The sequence below is a fragment of the Strongylocentrotus purpuratus genome, unplaced genomic scaffold (genome assembly GCF_000002235.5).
Source record: "Strongylocentrotus purpuratus isolate Spur 01 unplaced genomic scaffold, Spur_5.0 spur5_scaffold_5, whole genome shotgun sequence".
Taxonomy (NCBI): Eukaryota; Metazoa; Echinodermata; class Echinoidea; order Camarodonta; family Strongylocentrotidae; genus Strongylocentrotus; species Strongylocentrotus purpuratus.
The window spans coordinates 7,796,532-7,820,625 of record NW_022145611.1 but is presented as its reverse complement, the minus strand read 5'-3'; the positions used below and the strand labels follow the sequence as shown (position 1 = coordinate 7,820,625).

Here is a 24,094-nt window from a genome sequence, read left to right as displayed (position 1 = left end):
CCTGGTAGGATGACGAAAGCCTTTTTGATAGTGATTACCATATGCCAACATGGTGACCATGGGGTAGGAATACTCGACAAGGAGTGAAGATGGTGCACATTGTTTACGTGAATGAAGCTGTGAAGGTAAACGTGTGTGCAGAGCGTTTACTGTGCGTGGTCAAACGTGATTCTAATTGATGTGATTAATAAGCACCGTAGTATATTATCATACACGTGATACATGTCATTCATTGAAGTATACGTATGTCAAAAATTATAATTCAGTTCAGTTTCGGTTCAGGTTTATTTTTAATTTCCAACAGAACAGTAATTTTGACAAGAAATCAGATATAAAATTCCGCATTCAATAATATAATACATTTTACATGGTTTAAAGTTATGAAATAGAAAGTATACATAAAAGTATAATGTTTTTTTTTTTTAAAGTTTATAAGATAAACCTGTGGAAATGGAGGGATCCACTGAAAAGCAGAGCTTGTAAAATGAAGATCCCTCAAAATTATGACAAACATTATGTGTGTATAATGTGAATATATTGACTTGAAGAAAAAAAAAAATATATACATAGATTACCAAAGAGTTATAATGACATAGATTATCAAATTGAATTATCAGCCATATACTCTTTAAGCTATGGTAGATAGGGTCACGCTGCTTTCACGATTCACAGTCTTGTGCTCGAAGATAGGGCCTCTGTTTTTCATGGCTTTAGAACCGTTAAAAAGCTCCTTCACTGCCACACGAAAGTGAGGGTGCCTTGCGATGTAAATGATGGGATTCAGACAAGAATTACATAGCGTTAACACTTTGCAGATACGTTGCGTTGGAGTGTAGAGGTACTCGAAGGAGATGAACCCAATATTGATACCGAAGAAGAAAATCTGACTGGGTGACCAGCATATGATGAAAGCGATGCTGACGATGAGCATGAGTTTAATGACGTGATCACGAGCTTCTAGGTGTACAGAGCGTTGGGAATGCATAGCTCCATTGACATCTTTCCGAAAGGCCTTGGACTCCCGGTGGAGGACGATCGCAATCGCGGATTGGGTGACTACGAGGATCATGGTCGGGATGATGAGACGAAGCAGGAAAATGAACCATCCATACACTGCCTTGGCGGTGCTGCTTTCGAACAGGAATCCACATGTCCTCTTGTCGCTGTCCACCCCGTAGCTGATGCAAATGGGGAGTCCAACAAGAATGAATACAGCCGCCCATATCAACAACACGCTCACACGAACCCGGCCTTTGGTGACGTACCGCATGAACTGCAACGGGTGCACAATGGCAAAGTAGCGATCACAGGAGATGGCTACGAGGTTGAACGTGGATGCTGTCAAACAGATCCACATTATCGTGCTGTTACCTACAAACCAACAGTAGACGTTACCTATCCTTGAGACAGGAACCGTCTGATGGGGTGGAATCGGAATCATGAGAAAGGATGCTAGGAAGTCAGCAGTAGCAAGGCTTCCGACAAGTATGTCGGTAGAGCGACTTGCTGCACGACACTGGTACAACACAAGAATGACCAAGAGGTTTCCGGCCATACCTAGCACTGCGGACATCAGTTGCAGAATCACCCACCAATTCCATACGAGCGGGAGCCAGGACCATCCACTAGCTGTATCGTTACCATCACCCGTTTCGAAAATCCCAGACGAGGGATCAATTGAAGAATTCCAAAGCGGTGAAGCTCCGGTGGCCATGTTCATGTCTCGATTCCGAAATCGGCACAGAACAAGAAGAAGAAGAAATTATCTTGATCGACGAATGTCGGATTTTGCTTCAATCGCAACCAGCAGAACTAACGGTGTTTGATGCAGGTGCGATGTAAACACAATCTAGGTATATGGGGAACCTGTTGAGAGGAATAAACGACGAGACACGAAGAAAAGGTAAGTGTGGGTTGATACTCCTCTAAAATGGAAACGTAATAACGCCATCTATCCTTTAAGCATATTCAGTGGAGGGTTTAATTGGTCCTGAAGCTAGCGTGTAAATATCAGACAAAGCTATGCGAGGATCGAGATAAAGTAAACTTACTTCTAAGTATTGCATTGGAATCATTGATACTCATAAATCGAGTTGAACAAATTGAAGTTTCTGGTAATAATTTGATCTAAAATTGAGTGACAAATATTCTTTTTGTAACAATCGTTAAAAAAAAGTTTCTCAGTTAGTGTCATGTGTTTAAGTACGGCTAAATTACATTTCCCGACGAAATGAAATACCAAGCTCTTATCAATAGTAACGTAAAGTTATAGGCACTTGTCAACGAAACATATCTTTTAACATCTGGACAAAATCTACCCAATTGTAAAATGGATGCAGGATCACCTGTTTTAAATCTATTTTGTCTTTGTAAGTCGATTGTAATACTAGAATAACTACTTTCATATTGCAAACACTTCGTATCTGCACTAAAAACAGTGTCAATATTTGTTGGAAAGTTAATCTAAAACTGAAGAAAAAATCTCACCGTATACAATTCCAACGTCTGCGTTTCCGTAAAGTCAGCTGAAAGATCTACTGAATATTTTTGAAAGTCGATCAAGCTTGTGAGAGGTTGCATGGCATTGCCGTAACTTAAAGCCTGCATTAGTTCGTACGCCCTTATATACCCTGTCATGCCATCTATCAAAAACCAGTATCTCGCTTTTTCTTAACACGAAACCACTTAGATTTTGGTCATAGCTATTGTAACTTTTACCCTTTTCAGATGTTTAATGGTGACTCTCTAGTGCATAAAGGTCTTCTGATTTCCGGGGAAACTTCCTTGGAAACTTGAGCACTAGCAGTGACCAAGTTTTCCTCTTTTAATGAAATTAGACGGAATACGAGATGCGCAAAAAAAACACAGAACGTGACAGTTATGGTATATAATATTGACAATTGTACAATAACGTGAATCCGCATAAAAACTCGTTTTATGATGATCAATACTTTTCATGATACAAAACATCTTCAATTGAGATCACATCAATGGTAGCTTCTACCTTTTATTCAGAAGAGACAAAATACGAGATGCGCAAAACACACAGAACGTGACTGTTATGGTATAAAATAATGACAATCTCACGATAACGTGTAACCGCATAAAAACTCGTTTTATGATGATCAATACTTTTCATGATACAAAACATCTTCAATTGAGATCACATCAATGGTAGCTTCTACCTTTTATTCAGAAGAGACAAAATACGAGATGCGCAAAACACACAGAACGTGACTATTATGGTATAAAATAATGACAATTTCACAATAACGTGTATCCGCATAAAAACTCGTTTTATGACGATCAATACTTTTCGTGATACAAAACATCTTCAATTGAGATCACACCAATGGTAGCTTCTACCTTTTATTCAGAAGAGACAAAATACGAGATGCGCAAAACACACAGAACGTGACAGTTATGGTATAAAATAATGACAAAACGAAATACGAGATGCGCTAAAAACACAGAGCGGGAAAGTAATGGTATAAAATAATGACGATTTCACAATAAAGTGTAGCCGCATACAAACTCGTTTTATGACGATCAATACTTTTCGTGATACAAAACATCTTCAATTGAGATCACATCAATGGTAGCTACTACCTTTATTCAGATGAGACGAAATACGAGATGCGCAAAAAACACAGAACGGGAAAGTTATGGTATAAAATAATGATGATTTCACAATAAAGGGTAGCCGCATACAAACTCTTTTAATGATGATCAATACTTTGCGGGATACAAAACATCTTCAATTGAGATAACATCAATGGTAGCTTCTACATGTTTTCAGATGAGACGAAATACGAGATGCACTAAAAACACAGAGCGGGAAAGTAATGGTATAAAATAATGACGATTTCACAATAAAGTGTAGCCGCATACAAACTCGTTTTATGACGATCAATACTTTTCGTGATACAAAACATCTTCAATTGAGATAACATCAATGGTAGCTTCTACCTTTTATTCAGATGTTTGAATAGGACCTTTTCATTCAATATCAGGCCTTTTAAATTCAAGTAAAAGTTCCCTGCAACCAAGTTCTTTAGATGAAATGAAACGAAATTTGAGATGCGTAAACTACACATAACGTGAAATTTATTGTATATAAATTATGACAATTGCACAATAAAATGAGCCCGTTTACAAACCCGTCTAATGAGATACCTTGTGTGAAAGTCAGTATCCAATAAAGCCTACATAAATGGTTTCCTTCACCCGTATGAGATACGTTAAAACTTTCTTTCTAAAGGGTGATCAGGCGCGCCGGAAGCAGTTTGGGATTGGGGGGGGGGGAGGGGCAAACATTCCAGGGGGCTCACCTTTCAGAGGCAGTGACGTAATGAGAAAAAATGTTCGGGAGGGGTGGGGTCTTACACGTTACATGCAGGTCCCGCGGTACGTTTTTCAAAGTAGAGTATTAACGATCAGGTAGAGCGTAAATTGGCGTGGGGTCTAGGGCATGAGCCTCGGCAGGGGTCAAGGGGCTGAGCCCCTAGAAGCTCAGGGGTTTTAGGTATTTAATTACAGTTAGATGAGCATCCAGGGACCCCTCTTTAGGCCATTGACGTGTTCCAGGGAGGGGGGAGCCCCCAGAAGATCAGAGGTTTTAATATTTAACTATGGTCAGATGAGCATCCAGGGGCCGCCTTAAGGCCCTCGGTTGGCTTTCAGGGGGCAGAGCCCCCGAAAGCTTAGGGGTTTTAGGTATTTGATTATGGTCAGATGAGCATCCAGGGGCTAACCTTGTAGGGCCCTTGGTGGGGTCCAGGGGGCAGAGCCCCCGGAAGCTCAGGGGTTTTAGGTATTTAATTACGGTCATAATTATGAGCATCCAGGGGCCCGCCTTAGAGCCCTTGGTGGGGTCCAGGGGGCAGAGCGCCCGGAAGCTCAGGGGTTTTAGGTATTTAATAACGGTCAGATGAGCATCCAGGGGACCACCTTAGGGCCCTTGGTGGGGTCCGGGGTGGAGCACCCGTAAGCTCTGGGGTTTTAAGCATTTAATTACGGTCAGTTAGCATTTTTTACACCTTATTTGTGACATTGGCAGGTCACTTATTTTTCTCTCCGTCTTTCTTTCTTTTACTCTTTAACATAATTTTTCAAAAAGTGAGGGAAGGGGGGGGGGGGGGCTCGAGCCCAGCCACTTTGCTGACCATGACATAAAGGCTTCTAAATAAGCGTATTTTTCGCCTGACTGTAATTTGGGAATTTCTCATTTTCCAACAAACGTATAAAAAGGTATGACTTACCCCAAAATGGAGAAATAATACCGGAAAATCATGTCATAACAGCAACATTTGTAAATCACTGGTATCGAATACAAAATACCCCCCCCCCCCATCAGTACGCCAGCGTTCAGGGGCTCATGTCTTCTCACCCCTATAACAACAAAAAAAAGACACGCTTTCCCATTCTCGCACAATATGTCCACAATATGCGCGTAAAGACCTCCATTGATAAATACCGTATAGGTGGCATGCGCAATATTTATGAAATTTAATTCCTGTGAACTTTCCTTTTCAGGTTTTTATTATTGTTATGTTCTTTTGGGTTAAAAATACAAACCATGTTTATTCCTTTACTGCTTTTTTTTCCTTTGGAGAGGGGGGGGGGCATTTAGGGGGCAAAAATGCGTTTCCCCCCCCCCCACTTTTTTGACTGGGGGGGGGGGGGGCAACTCTTTCGGCGCCAACTCTTTCGGCGCCTATGAGGGTGATCCACTTAATTTTCAAGATATAAAATACAAAAATAAAACCAAACTCACTATAGCCACAACTTCATAAAATGACATCTTTAATCGTATGAGATAAGTTCAAACTTCATTTCTAGGGGAGATTCATTGATTTTTCAAGATATAACACATAAAATTAAATAACAGAAGATCTGAAATAACCTCTTTTATGATAAAGCAGGGCATAAATTAAAGGTGATGTGTTATGTAGGTAAAAGTCTAAGGAGTTGGGAATAGATTTCATGATATCCATTTATTTGTGTGCATCCAAAGTTAAGAGAAAATAACTCATTCCTTAAAGTTGGCCCTACAACGTCTGCATTTTAGAGAAATAATGGATACCTGGTTTATTAGAAATAATCTTCAGTTTCTATGAAATATATAAATGCCGATCAACTACATTATGACAATTTCATGGATGGAAATGTTTCTGATCTAACACTAACACTTCTGAATCAACTTTGTTCTAACATTATAATTTTAAACGTTAATAAAAAATAGGGGAAATCCGCAGGAGAACACCATTTTTTTCAAGGGTAAAACATACTAGAGTTGCTTAAATATATTGTAATGTACACAAATAAGCCTATATTTCACTAGATCCTGACAGGTGTCCGACTCATATATACATTTGATACATTACACCTCAAATCACAAAAGATATAGATTCTGTCCCCTGAGCAGCAATTCACGAAACGGCCATAATTACGAGTTTGCCGATAACCCGTTAAAACACGTTTGTTTAATTTAACACTCGTTTCAAATGGATGTCGGTGAACTTTTATTCTGACGGTTTCGTGAAACGGTGCCCAGAATTCGAGCTGATTGTCTTCGCGTGTGAATCTATGCCTGTTTACGTTTTTTGTGGCACTTATCCGCTAAGCATAACTTCCTAATTACCCTTGTTGTATAAAGGGTAAGGACGTTCTAACGATCAACTTAAAATGATAATCGTACTATGCTGCTGTATGAGGCGAGAATGATGGCTTAGTGGTAGAGCAATGGTTTCGTAACTAGGAGGAGCCGGGTTCAAAACCAAGAGAATTCGCTAGTATCAATTGGTACTGCATTAATCCTCATTACCAACTCTTTTGGAGAGGACTTAAAGCCATCGGTCCCCTGGTTGCTTACTTTCAGACCGTATATTAGTAGACAGATAAAATAACATATTAAACTATTATTTACCGTTATTTTTATCAAAATTCAAATTCTAGAGTCCGATATTTGATTTCTTGACAATCCATAATAGATCAGACATAAAATTATTTGTCATTCTTATTTTGATAGTTCAAATGTAGGGTCTCTGTCTATGCTGTACCAAGATTTAATGAGGTATTGTTTGTGGACTGGATTAATAGTGCCCACAACAGTTCAAATCAATCTAATTTTGTTAGTTATATCAGCTCGCGTTCTGTTAATCTTCTAATGACCGGTAATACAAATACGACAACAGCTACAAGTGGCCAACGTATTTGTCGTATGATATCGAATACGATTGCTAAATTAGATAACAAAATCAGCGATAACATACTACTAAAGTACCAATGCAATATGGTAAGGTTTAAAGTGTACAAAAGTCACACCTAAATGTTATTTCACTCATATTCCGGCAGCTAAGTCATAGGTTATCAAAAAAGAGGGAAAATATGGCGAGGATAGTGACCACTTTCGCTGCTATTTTGACAGCCTTGGCGCATCTTCAACTCAGCAATTTCAATGTGTACGCAGGTGAGACGTTCGAACTTAAGTATTTACGATTTTTATTAAATGTGGGCCTGTTCGCACTTTGAAAAGAATTTCATAAGCAACCTTTCAAATGTCAGTGAGAGGCTAATGGGACATAATTAGTTTTTCAATAATGGCTATAAATTGGTTTGATAGAGAATTTACGTATGTTTGATAGTTATTTATTTGTACAACCTGACTCTGTTTTGGATCTTTTTATATTGCTTTCTTTTCGGGGTATTAATAGTTACAAGAATCTACACAATACGTGACCTAAATTATTGTTAGTGATACGATGTAAATGTAAGCAAAGTATATGTACGACTCGTTTTGCATTTAATCAATGATTTTTTTTCTTCACACAAATCTTGATTTATTTTAATATACTTGTCATGTACGTCATTGTCCAAAACTTGAAACAATTCTGGTGTTTGGGTTGATATTTTGATAAACCATCTCTTTGCTTGGGATTACAACATATTTAAGCTTATACATGTATGAAGGTGGAAGTGTTATGGTCTAGTGGATAAATCACAAGACTGTAGATCACATGGTAAGGGGTTTAATTCCCTACCATGGCACCAACGTCCTTTCGCAGTACATTAATATAATAATAATAATAATAGTGGGTTCTTGTATAGCGCTCACATACATCAGTTCTGCCACTCTCAATCCAGGTGTAGCAAGTGGTAACCCGATAGGATTTTAATATTTGAATACAACGAGCGCTAGTATTGCCCGTGTAATTATGTATCTAAAGTCCTTTGGAAGCTCTTAGTCCATTTTTCGTCACGCACTCTTGATCAATTTTCAAGTCTCCCAGGAACCTATTCTTTACAAGCGCTACTTTTCTATATAGGTTCCTGCACATTTCACAGTTTGTACTCTTGTCTGGGTTTCCTTTAAATGATAGTAGTTGTCAACAAAATGTGATTATTACCTTGTCAATTAATATATATATATATATTTTTTAAATGATGAAACAATATGTCTTTTATGTATATTTTGTTATCTGTATTATTTTTGCATGTGAAATGTGAAATCAATGAACTCAAACTCAAACTCAAACTCAATCATCCTTTCCATCTATCAGATAATAAATTCATGCAGGCATATTCCAAACTCGTCTCTGATTTGGAGATCATGGTCGATTGGAATGAGACTCTAGAACTGCTTCCTGGCTTCGAATGCTACGAGGAACGTCCACTAGATCTCCCGGTATGTTTGTTGTTTATTGTTCCTAGTTTCTGTTCTTTTTTCTTTTTTTCTTCTTGACACGATCGCAACTACTTTTTGACTCCTTACGTAATCCCAAAATGATTTATAAAGGATATACAACAAGGTATTGAACCTCAATGGGTTAATTTTGCAAAAGTAGTTGTGATTATGTTCTTTTAAATTTTTGCAATTGTTTAAAATTTCTCTACATTCTTAAATGATTTTTTTTTGATAAAAAAATAAACTAAATTAAACCATATAACAAGGAATTTTTTTTGGTTATATCTTGCACATATATTGATAGTAAAGGCCTATACATGGCTCTTTAGATAGCATTTTTGTAACTGACGATGCTTTCCTTTATATAAATGGAATTACAAATAAATACACATACAGGTAAACAAATGAACATATAAGTAAATATGTAAATGAAATCAATTATAATGATAAAACCTATGTCCAATTTTCATAAAAGCATACTATCTTGAATCCAGGTTCAAGAGGTTGGAATCAGTCACTTATTTATGAAATGCTAAGTGTCAACCCCACAGGGGCGGACTAGTATCTAGGATCGGCGCCACCCCTATCCAGGATGCCAGTGCACCCATATACGTGGACCCAATAATAACACTGTTTATAGCTCACCACATACTACATAGTCTTGATGCGGTCTGATTTTGGTACAAATTGAATTTTCATGACATATATGAAAATTTGAACATAATTAGAAATAAATCTTCCTGATTGTGAGGTATTGCAGTCCTTCAAATCAACTTTCAGTACGAGAAATAAACCATTGAACCATTTTCCGATATGAGACAACAAATCGTCGAACCATCTTTCAGTACGAGAGAGGCCAAATCGGCTTTAGATCGGGGAGTGTCTTGCGAGTGGTCTGACCTCAATGCGATCGGAAGGTCAACAAATTCTCTACAAAAAAACGATTTCAATATTCAAATGACTGTCAATTAAGCCAGGTAACCTCAATCAGGGAACTTTAAATTAAATGTCATAACCTGTGATTATGCACGTTGGATTATGATGCATACAAAGTTTGTTGATCGTTGCTCGGCGCCGTGTCATCCAGTTCTACGAGGGACACAAAGTTCTCACTTCAAGTATAGCTCCTTGAGATACGTGTATTTGGTCAAGAGGCGTCTATGTTTGATAATACTTCAAAGGGAAAAATCTTTAATTAGATAACCCTTCGACCAAGGTTCAAGCTGTCATTAAGAGATAAGATAATACTGATCAACTATTACAAAAAAAACAAATCTATCTCGTAGCTAAAATATGCCTTACCTAATATAGGTTTGGACTTGGTCATTACAGTTCAACAATAAACTGCTGTTTATCTACTTTTAAAATTATATTCAATGTTGTACATTGTTGTAAATTTATACGTTTTGGGGGATAAGCTTTTATCAATGAACTAGGTTTATAGGCATCAATATAAACAAACGTCTTTATCAAAAGCAAGATGAACTCGGTAGAGACACTATTTCACATAGCTATGTATGACTCCATTATTATTCCTCACCTGCAAAGATTTCTCGATCTTTAAAAAAATAATCTTCATTTGTTGTCTTGACATTCATTCCATTCTATTTCTTATCCAATATACCTCTCTCACCCTCTCCTTCTCACTATCTCTAAACCTTTCTACCCTTTCCGATCACTTGATTGTTATCTCTATATGAGTTTAGCCTCTTGGAAAAGAACTCACATTTCCTTGCGAGGACCTCCCTCCTTCTGATGAGATACCAACATCAGGTAATAAGAATTCTCGCTCTCATTCTGTTGGCCCTATGTAAGATGATATGTGTTAATGCCCTTCACTCTTTTAAAATATTGGTTAAAATTGTCCAGCATTAGGTGAATTGTGTACCATAAAGGGCATTCAAGGGCATTTAAGGGCATTTGTTTTATCAAAATTTAGTAATACGTTGTCCAAAATATAGAATAATTACTTAATCAAAGAATGCAAAATATTAACCAAGTTGGGTTTTAAAAAAATGCTCAAAGTTGGGTAGTTACAAAATTACCCTCATGGTAAATATTGTTTTTTTGCTCTCAGCAATTCTATCAAAAACTCCCCTTCGAAATCAGTATCAATTATTTTCAGAGATTGTGAATGTATATTATTACAGTTTATTTTTGTACGTCTTATTGAGATTATGATGTCACTTTGATTAATTTGATGCCGGTTGTATATGGAAGCCGCATTTTGATGAGTGTTTCAATGCGCAAATTTTCAAGGAACGTTTATACATTGAGCCAAGGATAACATCGGGGTTAGGTTTTTTCGTTAGGGTTAGGTTTTAGCGTTAGGGTTAAGTTATCGTAAAGATTTATCGATATAAATAAAAACAAATGTATCATGTATTTACTTCAATCATATGTTCTTTTTCTAAAGGTTTGTTTAGAAATGACGCGGCAAAACCGGGTTTTTTTAAATATTTTAATGATGTGAAATGTAATACGATTCACATTTCTGCATCAGTATAATGCAGAGCTACGTGAAGGCGCGTAGGACCTTTGTTGCGCGCAGTTGCTATTCAACATATACAAAATCGCTGCGGTTTACCGCGTCGTATCTGGACGAGCCTTTGGAGTTCCCTCTGAATTTGCTTTTTCGATTTTTATTTTCTAGCTCATAGACTTCGTCCAGGAGACATCAAAGCCATTGGTGCCATGGGCGACTCATTAACGGTAAGTAGAAGCACATTTGTCCAAAGTGTTATTACTTTGAAATTAGGTGGTTTTAAATAAAAATTCATAACGTTATTTACGTACATTGTCAAATAATATTTCTTACACGAACGGACAGAATAGGCATCGGACTGACCAATAGCCTAACCCTTGTCTTCACAACGTTATTTACGTACATTGACAAATCATATCTCTTACACGAACGGACAGAATAGGCATCGGACTGACCAATAGCCTAACCCTTGTCTTAATGAAGGCACCAACGTAAAGCGACTCTACTTTCCGCTTATAACGAAAGTGTCTTTATAAGATATTGTGTTCATAACATAAAGAGGTATATAGGTGTCGTCGGTGTGTCATAGTCGGGTGGTTTTGGGGCAAGGCTTTTATCTACATTTGCCACTCTCCATCCAAGTGTTACATGGCTACCCGTTAGAATGCAGATGAATTTGCATGCGTGCACATGTATGGCTCCTGGTCAAAATACTCCTCAGGGAGCGAAGTGTGTGCACTAACATGTGCGGATTTAGCAATACTGAATCAAATGACCGTGATAATGATACATGACTTTTGTGGCTATACAGGCTTAACACTTTAAAATTTGCTAATCACTTACACAATTGTAAATGTACATCGTAATTATTTCCTATCAAGTGCTGAACATAATACAGCACGCGCATGGCTAAAATGCAGGGTGGACATGAAAAAAAAAAAGCAGGATATACTTCATCGTAAGATTTTCATATGATTTTCTTTACCCGTTTGACCTAACGATGTAGAGGCTGCAACATAAGAAAGCGGCAGTGATTGAATAGCATGTTAAGAAATCTTTGTGGGCAGTTTTTATAAGATATACAAAATTGAAGAACAAAAAGGAAATCGAATGCCAAAAAATGGGTTTATGGAACACACTTGACAGATAACTATTAACATACATTAGTCAAAAATGGACTTTAAAAGACCTGTAGAAATTATGTGCATCAAATGTCATCATAAAATCTCCAACAAAGAACGACTTTAGAAATATCAAAGCAAATCATATGGTGACCGACATTCTAAACACTCACCGTCAACCACCCACTTACTACATTTTTTTCTTCTCGTAATGTTGTAATAGGCAGCAAACGGAGCTGGAGCATGCTTTCTCCCAGAACTTCTCTATATGTATAGAGGCCTAACATTCAGGTACTTGTAATTTTATCTTTTGAAGACAAGATAAAAAAACATTTGTTTGCATGCTTTGTTCCTTAGTTAGCGCTCATATTGTGAGATGTCGTATTTTTGTTCAGAATGGCCATTTACTCTAAAGACTTCAAGACGAAAAGCTTTAGTATGTTTTTATTCGTGGCTATCCTTAGAAATAAAATAGGGCGTTGATAATACTTTGATGGTGGAATTTAATGGTAGATGTCTTTTCCGTCAGGGTGAAAATCGATTAAGTGGAAAAATGTGTAAATATTCTGTATTCGTGTATAGTTTCAGAAAATAGTTTAGAGTGCTCCTTTTTGTATTCATTTGAAAATTCAAAAGAGCGGCATTTCTTCACATGTATTCATTTCACATATAATCATCTAGTATTGAAAGTTGGGCAGAAACTCTTTTTTTAGTTCAGTTCTTTTTCTATTGTTATTTATGTAAAATCTGAAGTTCTTCTTTTCCTCGAAATCCAACGAGCTCCTTATCATATTCAGTATAGTCACTGTCAAATATTTGTATTGGTGCATTAACGACCACGTATTGCTCTTGTAATAATTGCGAAATAGAACCTCGCCGGACAAAAATCAATTCCTGTGATTCTTCCCCAAACTTCATACTACGTGAAGTACAATGTTTTAATTTGTTTCATAATTTCAGCCATGGAGGAGATGAAAGTTTTGAAACGAACCCAACTCTTGCCAGTAAGTATAGTCCACTTTGTTTTGACAGACGATTTGTTTTTGTGTAAAATTGGTCAGATGATGGAGATGACAATCTATTCGTTAATCAAAATATTTTGATTTGTGGATGGAATACATTTTGATCGTCAGGGTCATCAAGAAATAGAATTAAATGAAAACGCCAATCATTTAAAATCAATTCATATACTAAAATGTTTTTACAAAAGTTTGAATAATAACTACACAAAAACAAAACATTATATTCTAGAAACATTTCTCAGCAATCACATTTCCCTTAGGGTGGACATCTTGTATGAATGACAGATGCAGGTGTTTACTTTCTTTGTTTTCATTTAGTTGTTTTTAAATTGCTCCATATTCAATTGAGATTGGTGGAGTTTACCTATACGTCTCCAGATTATAAAACACTCTAAAGAATCGTTTTATTACCTCGATGTTCATGATCATGCATGTAAATGAATGTAAATATTATTTCAAAACTGTTATCATTTATTTGACTGTTATTAATAAATTTTACCATAATATCTATTTACGATAATACTCATTTCATATGGCTTTTATATCCGTATATAATCCTAGATATTTTGCGGAAGTACAATCCTGACCTCAAAGGTTATGGCGTGAATACAGGAATGTGGGACACTAAGGATGCGAGCTTGAATGTTGGTCACCCCGGAGATATAGCTGCGTAAGTTATACATCTGGGCCCCATTTCACAAAACCTTTTTTCAATGACAAATGACAAAAATCAGTGACAAATCTGCTGATGACCGATCGTAAGCAAGGATTTCAGTAGCTTATAACCCAAAATTATAATTTGTCACTGATGACAAGTTTGGTGAAATGGGACCCTGGACATCATATCTGTACATCCAATCTCACATTTTCTCAAGGTCCTGTAATCATTAAATAAATATAGTTCTTACACTGCTGGTATCGCTTGCATTTTGACACAGAATACACACAATATCTCATTAAGCTTCTGAAAGAAAGAGATTTCGTCAAAGGTCTTGAATTAAAAAAAAAAAAATCATTTAATATTTCCTAATTTTTTGTAATTCTTGCGAGCAAAAACTCATTGCAAGGAGCAATACATAACATCTTTATAATTCCGTTTCCTAAAGCAGTAGAAAATCAATTTATCAATTTTTGGTTATTACTACCAGTATGACTCAACACTGGCTATATCAAAATATTGGAATATAACACTCGACTTTTACATGTAGAAGTATAGAAAAATAGGTCAATTCATTAACATCCAAGCGCAACCATATCTTGAAGAAGAAAAAACATGTCCTACTTGAATAATTGTTTTGGAACGATTCTTGCGATTGGCTAATATATGTTTTCATATTTAGAGCACATCGACTCGCATGGGGGCAATTTGATTAGTCTTGACGAAAAAAACCACCAGGTTATTGACCAAATAAAAATTCTTCAAGGCTGTATTACTTACATAGAATACTTCAAGAAATCCGAATAGTTACTTTTCTTTTCTCACTTTTCTAACGCAGCGACATGTTTCACCAAGCCTGGTGATTCGTGAAGAAGATAAAAGCCGATCCGGAGATCGACTCAAAATGCTTAATGCTTTAATATGTAAAAATCCGATAATTTTTTTATCAAAAAGACTCATTTTTAATTCTTTCACACCTTTCAAACACAGTGACATAGATAAATAGATTGTTTATTGGTTTCCACAATATCTCATTTTACAAAGAGTGTAATAACATATTGAAAATGATTATAATATATAATGTACATACAATACCGGTACACACTATTCATAAAATTGTCCATTGAGTTGAACTTAAGAAATATAGTGGCGGGCCTATGGAAAAGCAGAGCTTGTTGTAGATAGGCTCCTTAAACTACAAATGACATAATTAACTAAAGTATAGTTTATAAAATACAAATACACGCTAAAACAGGGAAAGGGAGAATACAGGGATACATGAACCGATACTCACTGTCAACTAACTACAAAAGACAAGGGAAAGGGAAGGGAATATTATATCTGCAGCTTTTGAAACAATATTAAAAAATATAGTTTGTTCTCGATATGAGCGTATTATAAACGTAGTTGGCATGGTCATAACGTTATTTACTCATTGTAATCAACAAAAGTATACAGCTTGGAGACAAGAATAGTCAGGAATCAGGAATGACAATATTGTATTCAAATAATAACATTTCAATTCTGTTCTGAATACATGAACGCTTACATGTCACACCAAGCCCAGTGGTTAGTGTTGTAGAATCCGATCCGGAGACCGACTCAAAATAATTTAATAAGCAAAATAATGATTATTTTGTTATCCATCCAATCCAATCCAAAAGATATTTGATATAGCGCCTTTTCATTGCAGTTACAAAGCGCTGCACATGCGCTGCACAATGTTTGGGCCACTTAAAAACAAAAGTTAGACACTTCTCAGCTAGAGATCAGAAAAGTATATGTAGACTGGTGATAAAGTAATTACTAGCAGAATAGATGTGACTTGAGTAGTTTCTTGAACTGGTCAACAGATGAGGCCGTCTGCACAGCAGTAGGTAGTTGGTTCCACAGTTTTGCAGCAACCGATGGAAAAGACAATTCACCAGCACGTTTCTTAGAGAGACACCGAGTGAGCCAGATGGATGATGATGAGCGGGTATTTCGGACCCGAGAATAAATGTTATTGTTTTTTCATCTACTCAACACACACAGCGACATGCCTCATCAGGCGGACTGGTTGGTGGCAAAGATGAAGGCTGATCCGGAGATCGACTACGAGAATGACTGGAAGATCGTTACCCTCTTCATAGGAGGCAACGATCTCTGTGACTGGTGCAAGAACAACGAATACTACTCCCCAGAAAACTACGTCAAGCATATCCATGAAGCCCTCATGATTCTTCATGATCAGGTGCGGACATCAATTTTTGACATTTGTTTTCATTCGTTGATGTAGAAAAATAATCTAAATGTTACCGTTATTAATGAACAAAGTGATATTTTTTTTAATTTACAAAATGTATAGTGCTTGTTAAAGCGTTTTTCACAAATCCTGGACATAAATATGGTCAAGGAATATGATACTTTTGTATAAAACGCTGTAAAAACGCGTGTTTATTATTCCATTAAACTTTGCTGCTTTGTGACTTATTTGAAACATGATGACTATCTCAAAAAACAACCTGGATCTGACTTCACTTGATATTAATCTTGATTCTCTCTCTCTCTCTCTCTCTCTCTTTTGGGCTTGTTTCCAAATTGCATGACTCCTGTTATCATTGTATGATTTCGTGAAACTTCCAAACATCTGTTCCTCAAATTTATTTGCTATTATAGCTCAGGTAAATTTTCTATGGAAGGTTGCTTCCCTTTTCGAGAATTGGTTTCGACTTGTAATATTAATGATAATGATAATAACAAAAGTAAAACTTGATATGGGGTTTGCTACCTTTTTCGTAAACTGAGTCCCTATTTATTAATAAAAACATTCTTTTGACAGATTACGTTAAATTTATTTTGACTTGTAATAATACAAATGATGATGATGATATCGATGATCAAGGGGCGCTAAAACCAAAAATTACAATAATGTACTAGATTATTTACGTTGCTTAATTTCGTCGATCAAAATTGTTCTTGTCATTACAGATGCCCCGCACAATAGTCAATGTCATAGGTACGATTCGAGTTTCTGAAGTTGAGAAATTGAGGGGCCCAATATGTGATATATTCCAATGGTAAGTTCATATTACTAAATTGATATCATAAAAAGGGGCGTCTCTAATCAACTTTGTACGGGGTGGTAATCAGAAAAAAAATGCCCACGATATTGCCAAAATTTTTCCCGAATGCAGTAAACAAAGATGTCCTCAAATGAATATACTTACAGGGGTTCTGAAGAAAAAAGATCAACCAAAAATCATGATTTATTTAGCGACAATACGAGAATCGATCGACGACGGAAATTTTGAATTGGATGGGGTTCAGATTGTTCAGATATGGCATATCTAAACTTTCATTGTCTACCTTAAATACTCAGTGTTTTTAATGAATAATTTCTTGATATTGAATCAAAGGAGTACAAGGGGCACTCGAAAATTTACCATGAAAGGATGCAAATACAGGTTTAATCAGCCTGTTATCAAGGTACAAAATAAAAAAAAGTCGCGTTTTGTTAGCATCCTTTCGAACAAACTCTTGGTAGAAATAGGATTATATCTCTAAAACGTGATAACTTCACCCATTTCCTCTGTTTGCTGTAGGGCGTTCTGTTCATGTGCATTGTTTTTAACCCCCGATGAGCGAGCCAACTTTGATAATCTCACCAAAGTGTATCAAGTGAGTAAAATATTAAAACCAATTTAGTCATCATTTTTAAACTTTAATTAGAGAATTCATTTTGTTTTATATTCTACGTCTCCAGTATTCAGTGATATTGTTTCTTAGTTATTTTGATAATCTAATAATCAGTATTGTTATTTCTTAATTGAACATTTTCATTTACCTGTATGATTTTAATTTTATATATATATATGTATATATATATATATAATAATAAAAAATAATAATAATTGCCCAATAGTCCACTCCAAATTTTATTAAACCGAAACGGAAATTCTTTTTGCCCAATTGATCGTGAGCCCGGCAGCCACTGAGCAATAAGGGTAAATATAAACGAATAAATAAACGCATGTATGAATAAACATTTACTACATTAATTTGTTTACGGCATGTTAAAAGTAGACTACTCTAACAAAATTTGTATAAGGTTCAATCTTATAACAAAGGTGCTAATCTTCGACAGTTTCGAGAAGTTTTCGACAGTTTCGAGAAGTTTTTTAAGATCGGGCCGGGCTAAGCAGTATACGAGCAAAAGACGAAGCCACAAATACAAGGATTTGATACATGCCCGTGGGAAATAATAGCATTAAGCATATCATTTGTGACATAATGTAAAAGCAAATGTTCTCATTCTCGTAAATTATTGCACACCAATTATTGTTCTCCTTGTACGTATCCTAGACTCGGAACTACTGTACTGTTTCGTAATTTTACTGAGTAATGATCAGACTTTGTGATAAAACTCTTCACAGGAGGCTGATATTGTACACACTTTGCCTATTATTTAGGCTCCTCACATTTAACAGTATTCGTATACTGAATGTTGCATCTACACTTCGTTAGAAACACTTTGCTATTTACCGTCAATTACCCTTCATTTCAGTTAAGTACCCGTTTTATTTTGTTACTCTACAATTTGTATCAATCTGATTTCTGTTAAATATAAGCGTGGAACAAATAAATTTCAAACTTCAAAGGGCAATTTTAGGCGCCATAATGACAAATTGATTTTCTCTCTCATTTGCCTCTTTAGGTCATGCTAGAAGAGTCAATAACGAACGGGCAATATGACGATAAGGAAGATTTTACAGTTGTGTTACAGCCTTTCTTACATGACACAGTCGTCCCCCTCACAGAGGTAAGATCACGGGTGTAGCTATAAGGGGCTATGGGGAGGGGTGTAAACGCCCCTCCCTATCATTAAATGGGAGAAAATATGTGGGAGGGGAGAAAAGAATAAGTGAAATAGATGGAAAAGTGTGTGATTGTCGGATAATGTAAAATACCCCCCCCCCAACCCCTTCATTTTATGTGCTCGTGTTGGTTTTGTCCACTTGGTAACTCCAACATGGGCATGGTATACCGGTACCATTATAAGTATTGTATCCAAGCTTTCCACTGGCCAAATAAATCGAATTTCTATTTTCTTTAATTTTTACTTATACTGACTAATAGTCAGTATAAGTAAAAATTAAAGAAAATTAGATTTTAGGGCTACATAGTATGTAGCCCTAAAATCTAATTTTGAATAAATATACAATTCAATTCGAATAGAAATGATAACTTATCTCCGATTCGTAATTACATGGAAACATGATATTAAAGCCTGTCTGCACGAGTTTGGCCAGGAGAGATTAGACCTCCCAGCTTGGTCACTAACAGGTGGTTATCTCACCAAATCAGCTCTCAATAAACATAAGAAAAAGGGGATCATGCGGGACCAACAGGTACCGCTTAGGCATTGTTTGCTATATAGAGGACGCCAATACTTACAAGTAGTGCAGTCCCGCTTTAATACAGAAAAGATGGCGACAGAATTATATTGTCTTTCTAAAATGATGTTGTTCATAATGGATGTTCATTAATTATGTTCACTTCACCTTTTCAATACGTCATTTACAGTTTGCTTCATGTTTTATTGCAATATCGTAATTAAGGAAATGTGATTAATATCTAGGTTTCTATGGGCATACGAAGCTTCCATAACCAAATTGTTTTCGTTTTGTTTCCCCACCACTTCCTATTAGAGCGGTGATCCTGATTTCTCCTACTTTGCGCCAGACTGCTTCCATCTCAGCGCCAAGGGCCACGCCCAAGGTGGTCTTGAACTTTGGAAAAACATGGTAAGTCGGAAAACTAATATCGAATCGCTCAATATCTCTGTAAGCGCGTTCCAAATATTATAACCATAAACAAAATCACAACATATGACACAATCATATCAGGTCAACATTAACAGTTGGCATTGTATAGTGGGAAAAGTAAAATTGATGTTTTGTTTCTTAACACAATGCGTCTATATCACGGCCAGGTTCGAATTAAACCCGATGGATATCGCAGGATTCCAGTAGAATTCGTGGTATAGCTTACAATGGCGTCAGGAGAAACATTACAATATTGCAAACTTATGTTACATTCATAATAGAAGTGGTATTGCCCCTTAAACTGATGAGTTTTCTATTCAACTCTGAGCATTGATAGAAGACATTTCCATACCCATACATTTAATGACTTAGAACCAACAAGGCCAGTCACACTAATGATCGTAAAGGCGCCACTAAATATAATCTATGGTACGAATATGATAGACACAGTCTAATGGACCTCTATGAAAAACAGCACTCGTGCTGATGAGGACTTTCCATTCCCCAAGTGGTAAATAGATACAATTAAATAAATACAAAATGAAAACACTTTATGCTTATCTTGACAAATGTAAAGTAAATACTTTATGTTTTTGACATTATACTTTGTAGGGGTTTCGGACATCCCCTGGGATAGATTATGTGCGCAGTATAAATCTAGCTATTACAGACAGCTTGGTTCACTTATTTTGATAATCAATATTGTCAAAGTTGCTAAACGTATGTGTTGGTGATAATTAGCTTTTGGTTATCGTATTGTGCTATGTATTTTATATAATTGATTTAATTTGTTTTTTAATTATATCCAAACACAGATGGAACCTGTCGGTGCAAAGGCTACCTCTTGGTCTCCAGATAAAATCGACCTCACTTGTCCATCTCAGGTATGTGAAACTATTAAGAACTACGTATTACATCTTCAGAATCCCAAATCTCTAAATAAACCTACAGCCCTCTTGATCTATAAAATGATTCCCTTTCAAAACAAAAAAAATCCATTCTCCTCTGTGCATGTTTACGACGGACAGTGTGAATACACAGGTCCACAGAAATACATAGACATACAAAGAGATAAATCTCTCTTAGTTTCACTTAACAATTCACACGATTGCTTCGCAAGTTGTTTGAGGTAGATTCTTTTTAAATGCAGTATTTAACATCTTCCTCTATCTTACCAAACGAACATAAAATAAGTATTTTCTTTTTAAATCAGACAAAAATAAAAATAAGAGTGCCTTTGAACTCTCGTATGTGGTAATTGTGTTGGGAAAATTATTTGCCCTTGCGTTGATACCAACCCCAGTCTTGGAGGCCTACATTTTGTCTTAGAACACATTGAACTTTTCAAAAGGAAATAATACAATAAAGCTTCTGAAAAAGGTACAGACCTGCAGAGTAGTGACGTTCACCTTTTTTAAATGTAAACTAAGACAAATTTTGCCTCTAAACCCGATTCTTTTTTCTTCCTATATGAAATTTATTTTACCAGGAATTCCAGTATATCTACACCAATGTGAATAGCAGACCTGAGTTTTGGGAACCAACACAACCTGCAACGACAAGTGCATCAACCCGTACGATGGATGCTGGAGTGGTATCCATGATAACGGTTGCCTTAGCAACCCTAATTTTAGCTGCTCGTCACTGATATCAATAATTGCACGACTGTTATAAACCATGTTTCACAAACATTGTATAAATAACAACTTACAGTAGCTGATGTGAGCTACTTAAATAATCACATTTGATTTGACATTGAGCATATCTGACATAGGAAAAATGTTGATGTTATTCAATTACTAGACTTGGATAAGGTTAGAACAACTATATTCATTTTGACTAGAGGATTATCTAAGTTTTATGGAAATTGAACGGTGTCAGAATACTACACTTTCCGCATTACTAATTTGTTCATAAACCAGATAACTTCTGGACTGAGTTAAATATAGAACGCATAATAGTTGGTTATTGAGTAAGCACGAAAGGCAAAATCATCTGAATGCATCCATCATTCTGGGTAATGAGATAGAATTCAATTCTACAAAACATTCTTAGAAGCTACAGTTAACACGTTTAAAGTTGTGAAAGGAGTCCTAGTTTTTAGGAATATGGACTTTTCCGTTAAAGAGTTAAAAAGAAAACAAAGAAACACCATGGTTTGGTAATATTATTATTGATAATGCGTTGCATAATAACATCCTAGAATGGTGGCAAAACTCTTCACTTAACAAGCCAAACGTAGCCTGATACTTCTTGCGATATTGAATGATTGTTATTTTCATCACTGGAAATTGAGGCATTACGTTTAATATGAAGCATCCGGAATACACTGAAAAAAAGTATACGGATAATATACAATAATGATTGAATAACTAGCTACGCTTATCAGTCTAATTCATAAACTGATCGTGATGCTACTGTCTTGATAGCAACAGTATTAGGATGAAGAGTATGCTTAATCACAAAATCTTACATAAAAATGTACATAAATATAAATGTTTATATTTGAGTGTTTTCTATTCATGCAGAATTAAACTGAAGAAGAAAAAATGTTCATTTTATATGTTCCTTTATTTGCAATACTAGTACTCTGTGGACTATGTACCAGTGACGTGGAGCCTCAAGTGTTAGACGTCCGCTAGTAGGGGGTGGGGGTCGCCACGTTCCTGTCCCTTCACGAATTAAAGTCAAGAGACATTGGCGAGATTAGACATAACGATAATGTAAGCTATATCCATATACGATACCACTTGAACGTTGTAACATAATATAATAAAAACTATCGCAATAGATTTTCTTTTCGCTCGGGAAATCGCCAAATTTTTCGATGTAAGCACTTATTACAATAGATAAAGATATAGGAGATCAGACCATGGAACATAATGGATAATATTCCTGAGCCACGTTACAATCATCCATCCCAACATACCCATCGCGTCCCACAATGATCCTCATTGAGGTCAGTGATTCTTTGTTTCCCCCCTTTTTTTTTGTTTACCAATGTAGACAAAAAAAAAAAGAAAAGAAAGACCGGACACGTTATAGAAAGGAAAAACCATGAACGAGACACAGAAAGAAGTACTGTTAGAAATCAGGGAAGAGATAAAAGAAAGAGAGACAGACAGAGAGACAGACAGAGAAAGAGAGACAGAGGGAGGGACCCATGAACAAGTAAACGAAAACAAGAGACAGACAGACAGAACAGGGAGAGAGAGAGAGAGAGAGAGAGGGATAGAGGGATATAGATAGGATTTTTTTTTTTTTTTTTTTTTTGGGGGGGGGGGGGAATGGAGCATTAATATGTTACGATCCAATTTTACTTACTATTACATTAACATTTTAAACATGTACTTTGTAACTGCACATAATTTATATTATCTTTTCAAATTGTAAATTGCAGTTGTGCGTCGGTCAATGGAGGTGCGCACCATATTTGTCTTTATTTAGTTGATTGCCACTGTTTTTCTTACCTTATCTATGTTACTTTTGTATTTTTGCTTTTTCTTCTAATTTAATTTTACGGGTTATAGTCTTCTCTTAATCAGAACACTGTGCGCTTAGAAACATCAGTATTAAGCGCCTAATAAATGTTATGTATTATTATTATTATTATTATATTTTGTTTTCTACGCTACCGAAATATGCAGGTCTTATCTTGAAAACATAGCTTGCGTTTTGCGCTCATAGTTTGGTAATTAGTACGCTGAATTAGGCTAAGTCCAAAACAAACATCAATTTTGCCCTTCATATAAAATAAACGAGTGTTCTAGCCTACTCAGTTATATTTAGGCCCTGTCTAACGTATAGTGAAACATGAAAGAATGATTAATCATGTCATATAGTTTTTAATTTTGGCCGCGCGTCTAGTTAAAGAGAAGGTTGAGTTCTTGGAAAAGTGAAAATAATCTGGGAGCTTTTTCATTCCCCTATAGAGAAGTTTTATACTCAATCGTCGCCAGAAAAGGATGGTTATTCAAATACCCTCAAGTTCGACATATTATAGCGATACTAGTATAGTTGAAATATTTGGACCAAACTTTTATGCCACATGCTTGAGTAGTCCCATTTACATATTTCAGTGTACAGAGTCAATTTCTTATCTTTACGATGAGGCACCAATCGTATGCGCTGCAAAATTGACCTTTCCAATCGTTTACAGACAGATTCTTTCATAATAGTTAATACAGTTGCATGGCCAGAAATTTATCTTTAAAATGCATGTTTGATTTGAAAAAAAGGCATTCTGGGGGGCAGGGTGATTGACCTAGATTGACAGACTGTCATTACAAAGAAAATTGTGCATGTTATGTAGATT

At 36.1% G+C, this 24,094-nt stretch overlaps 2 protein-coding genes across 2 annotated transcripts; one reads left to right on the top strand and one right to left on the bottom strand.

Moving 5' to 3' along the window:
• Nucleotides 1-628: 628 nt before the first annotated feature.
• LOC576804 (allatostatin-A receptor-like) lies at nt 629-1,714 on the bottom strand. Its single transcript, XM_030998523.1, has one exon. The coding sequence runs from the start codon at nt 1,712-1,714 to the stop codon at nt 629-631; it is 1,086 nt and encodes a 361-aa protein (XP_030854383.1).
• A 5,539-nt stretch (nt 1,715-7,253) lies between these two features.
• On the top strand, nt 7,254-22,329 carry LOC100894143 (phospholipase B1, membrane-associated). The gene is made up of 14 exons (XM_030999678.1): nt 7,254-7,471; nt 8,562-8,686; nt 10,393-10,459; nt 11,340-11,398; nt 12,516-12,583; nt 13,253-13,296; nt 13,876-13,984; nt 16,007-16,205; nt 16,943-17,031; nt 17,557-17,632; nt 18,669-18,773; nt 19,663-19,758; nt 20,595-20,663; nt 21,269-22,329. The coding sequence occupies exons 1-14, from the start codon at nt 7,390-7,392 to the stop codon at nt 21,425-21,427; spliced, it is 1,347 nt and encodes a 448-aa protein (XP_030855538.1). The 5' UTR covers nt 7,254-7,389; the 3' UTR covers nt 21,428-22,329.
• Nucleotides 22,330-24,094: the final 1,765 nt, after the last annotated feature.

Excerpts from the sequence above, each read along its gene's own strand:
- LOC576804 (XM_030998523.1), bottom strand. The coding sequence starts at position 1,714 with ATGGCCACCGGAGCTTCACCGCTTTGGAATTCTTCAATTGATCCCTCG.
- LOC100894143 (XM_030999678.1), top strand. The coding sequence starts at position 7,390 with ATGGCGAGGATAGTGACCACTTTCGCTGCTATTTTGACAGCCTTGGCG. Across the intron at positions 13,297-13,875 it reads AACGAACCCAACTCTTGCCA|ATATTTTGCGGAAGTACAAT; the intron begins GTAAGTATAGTC and ends ATATAATCCTAG. Across the intron at positions 19,759-20,594 it reads TTGAACTTTGGAAAAACATG|ATGGAACCTGTCGGTGCAAA; the intron begins GTAAGTCGGAAA and ends ATCCAAACACAG.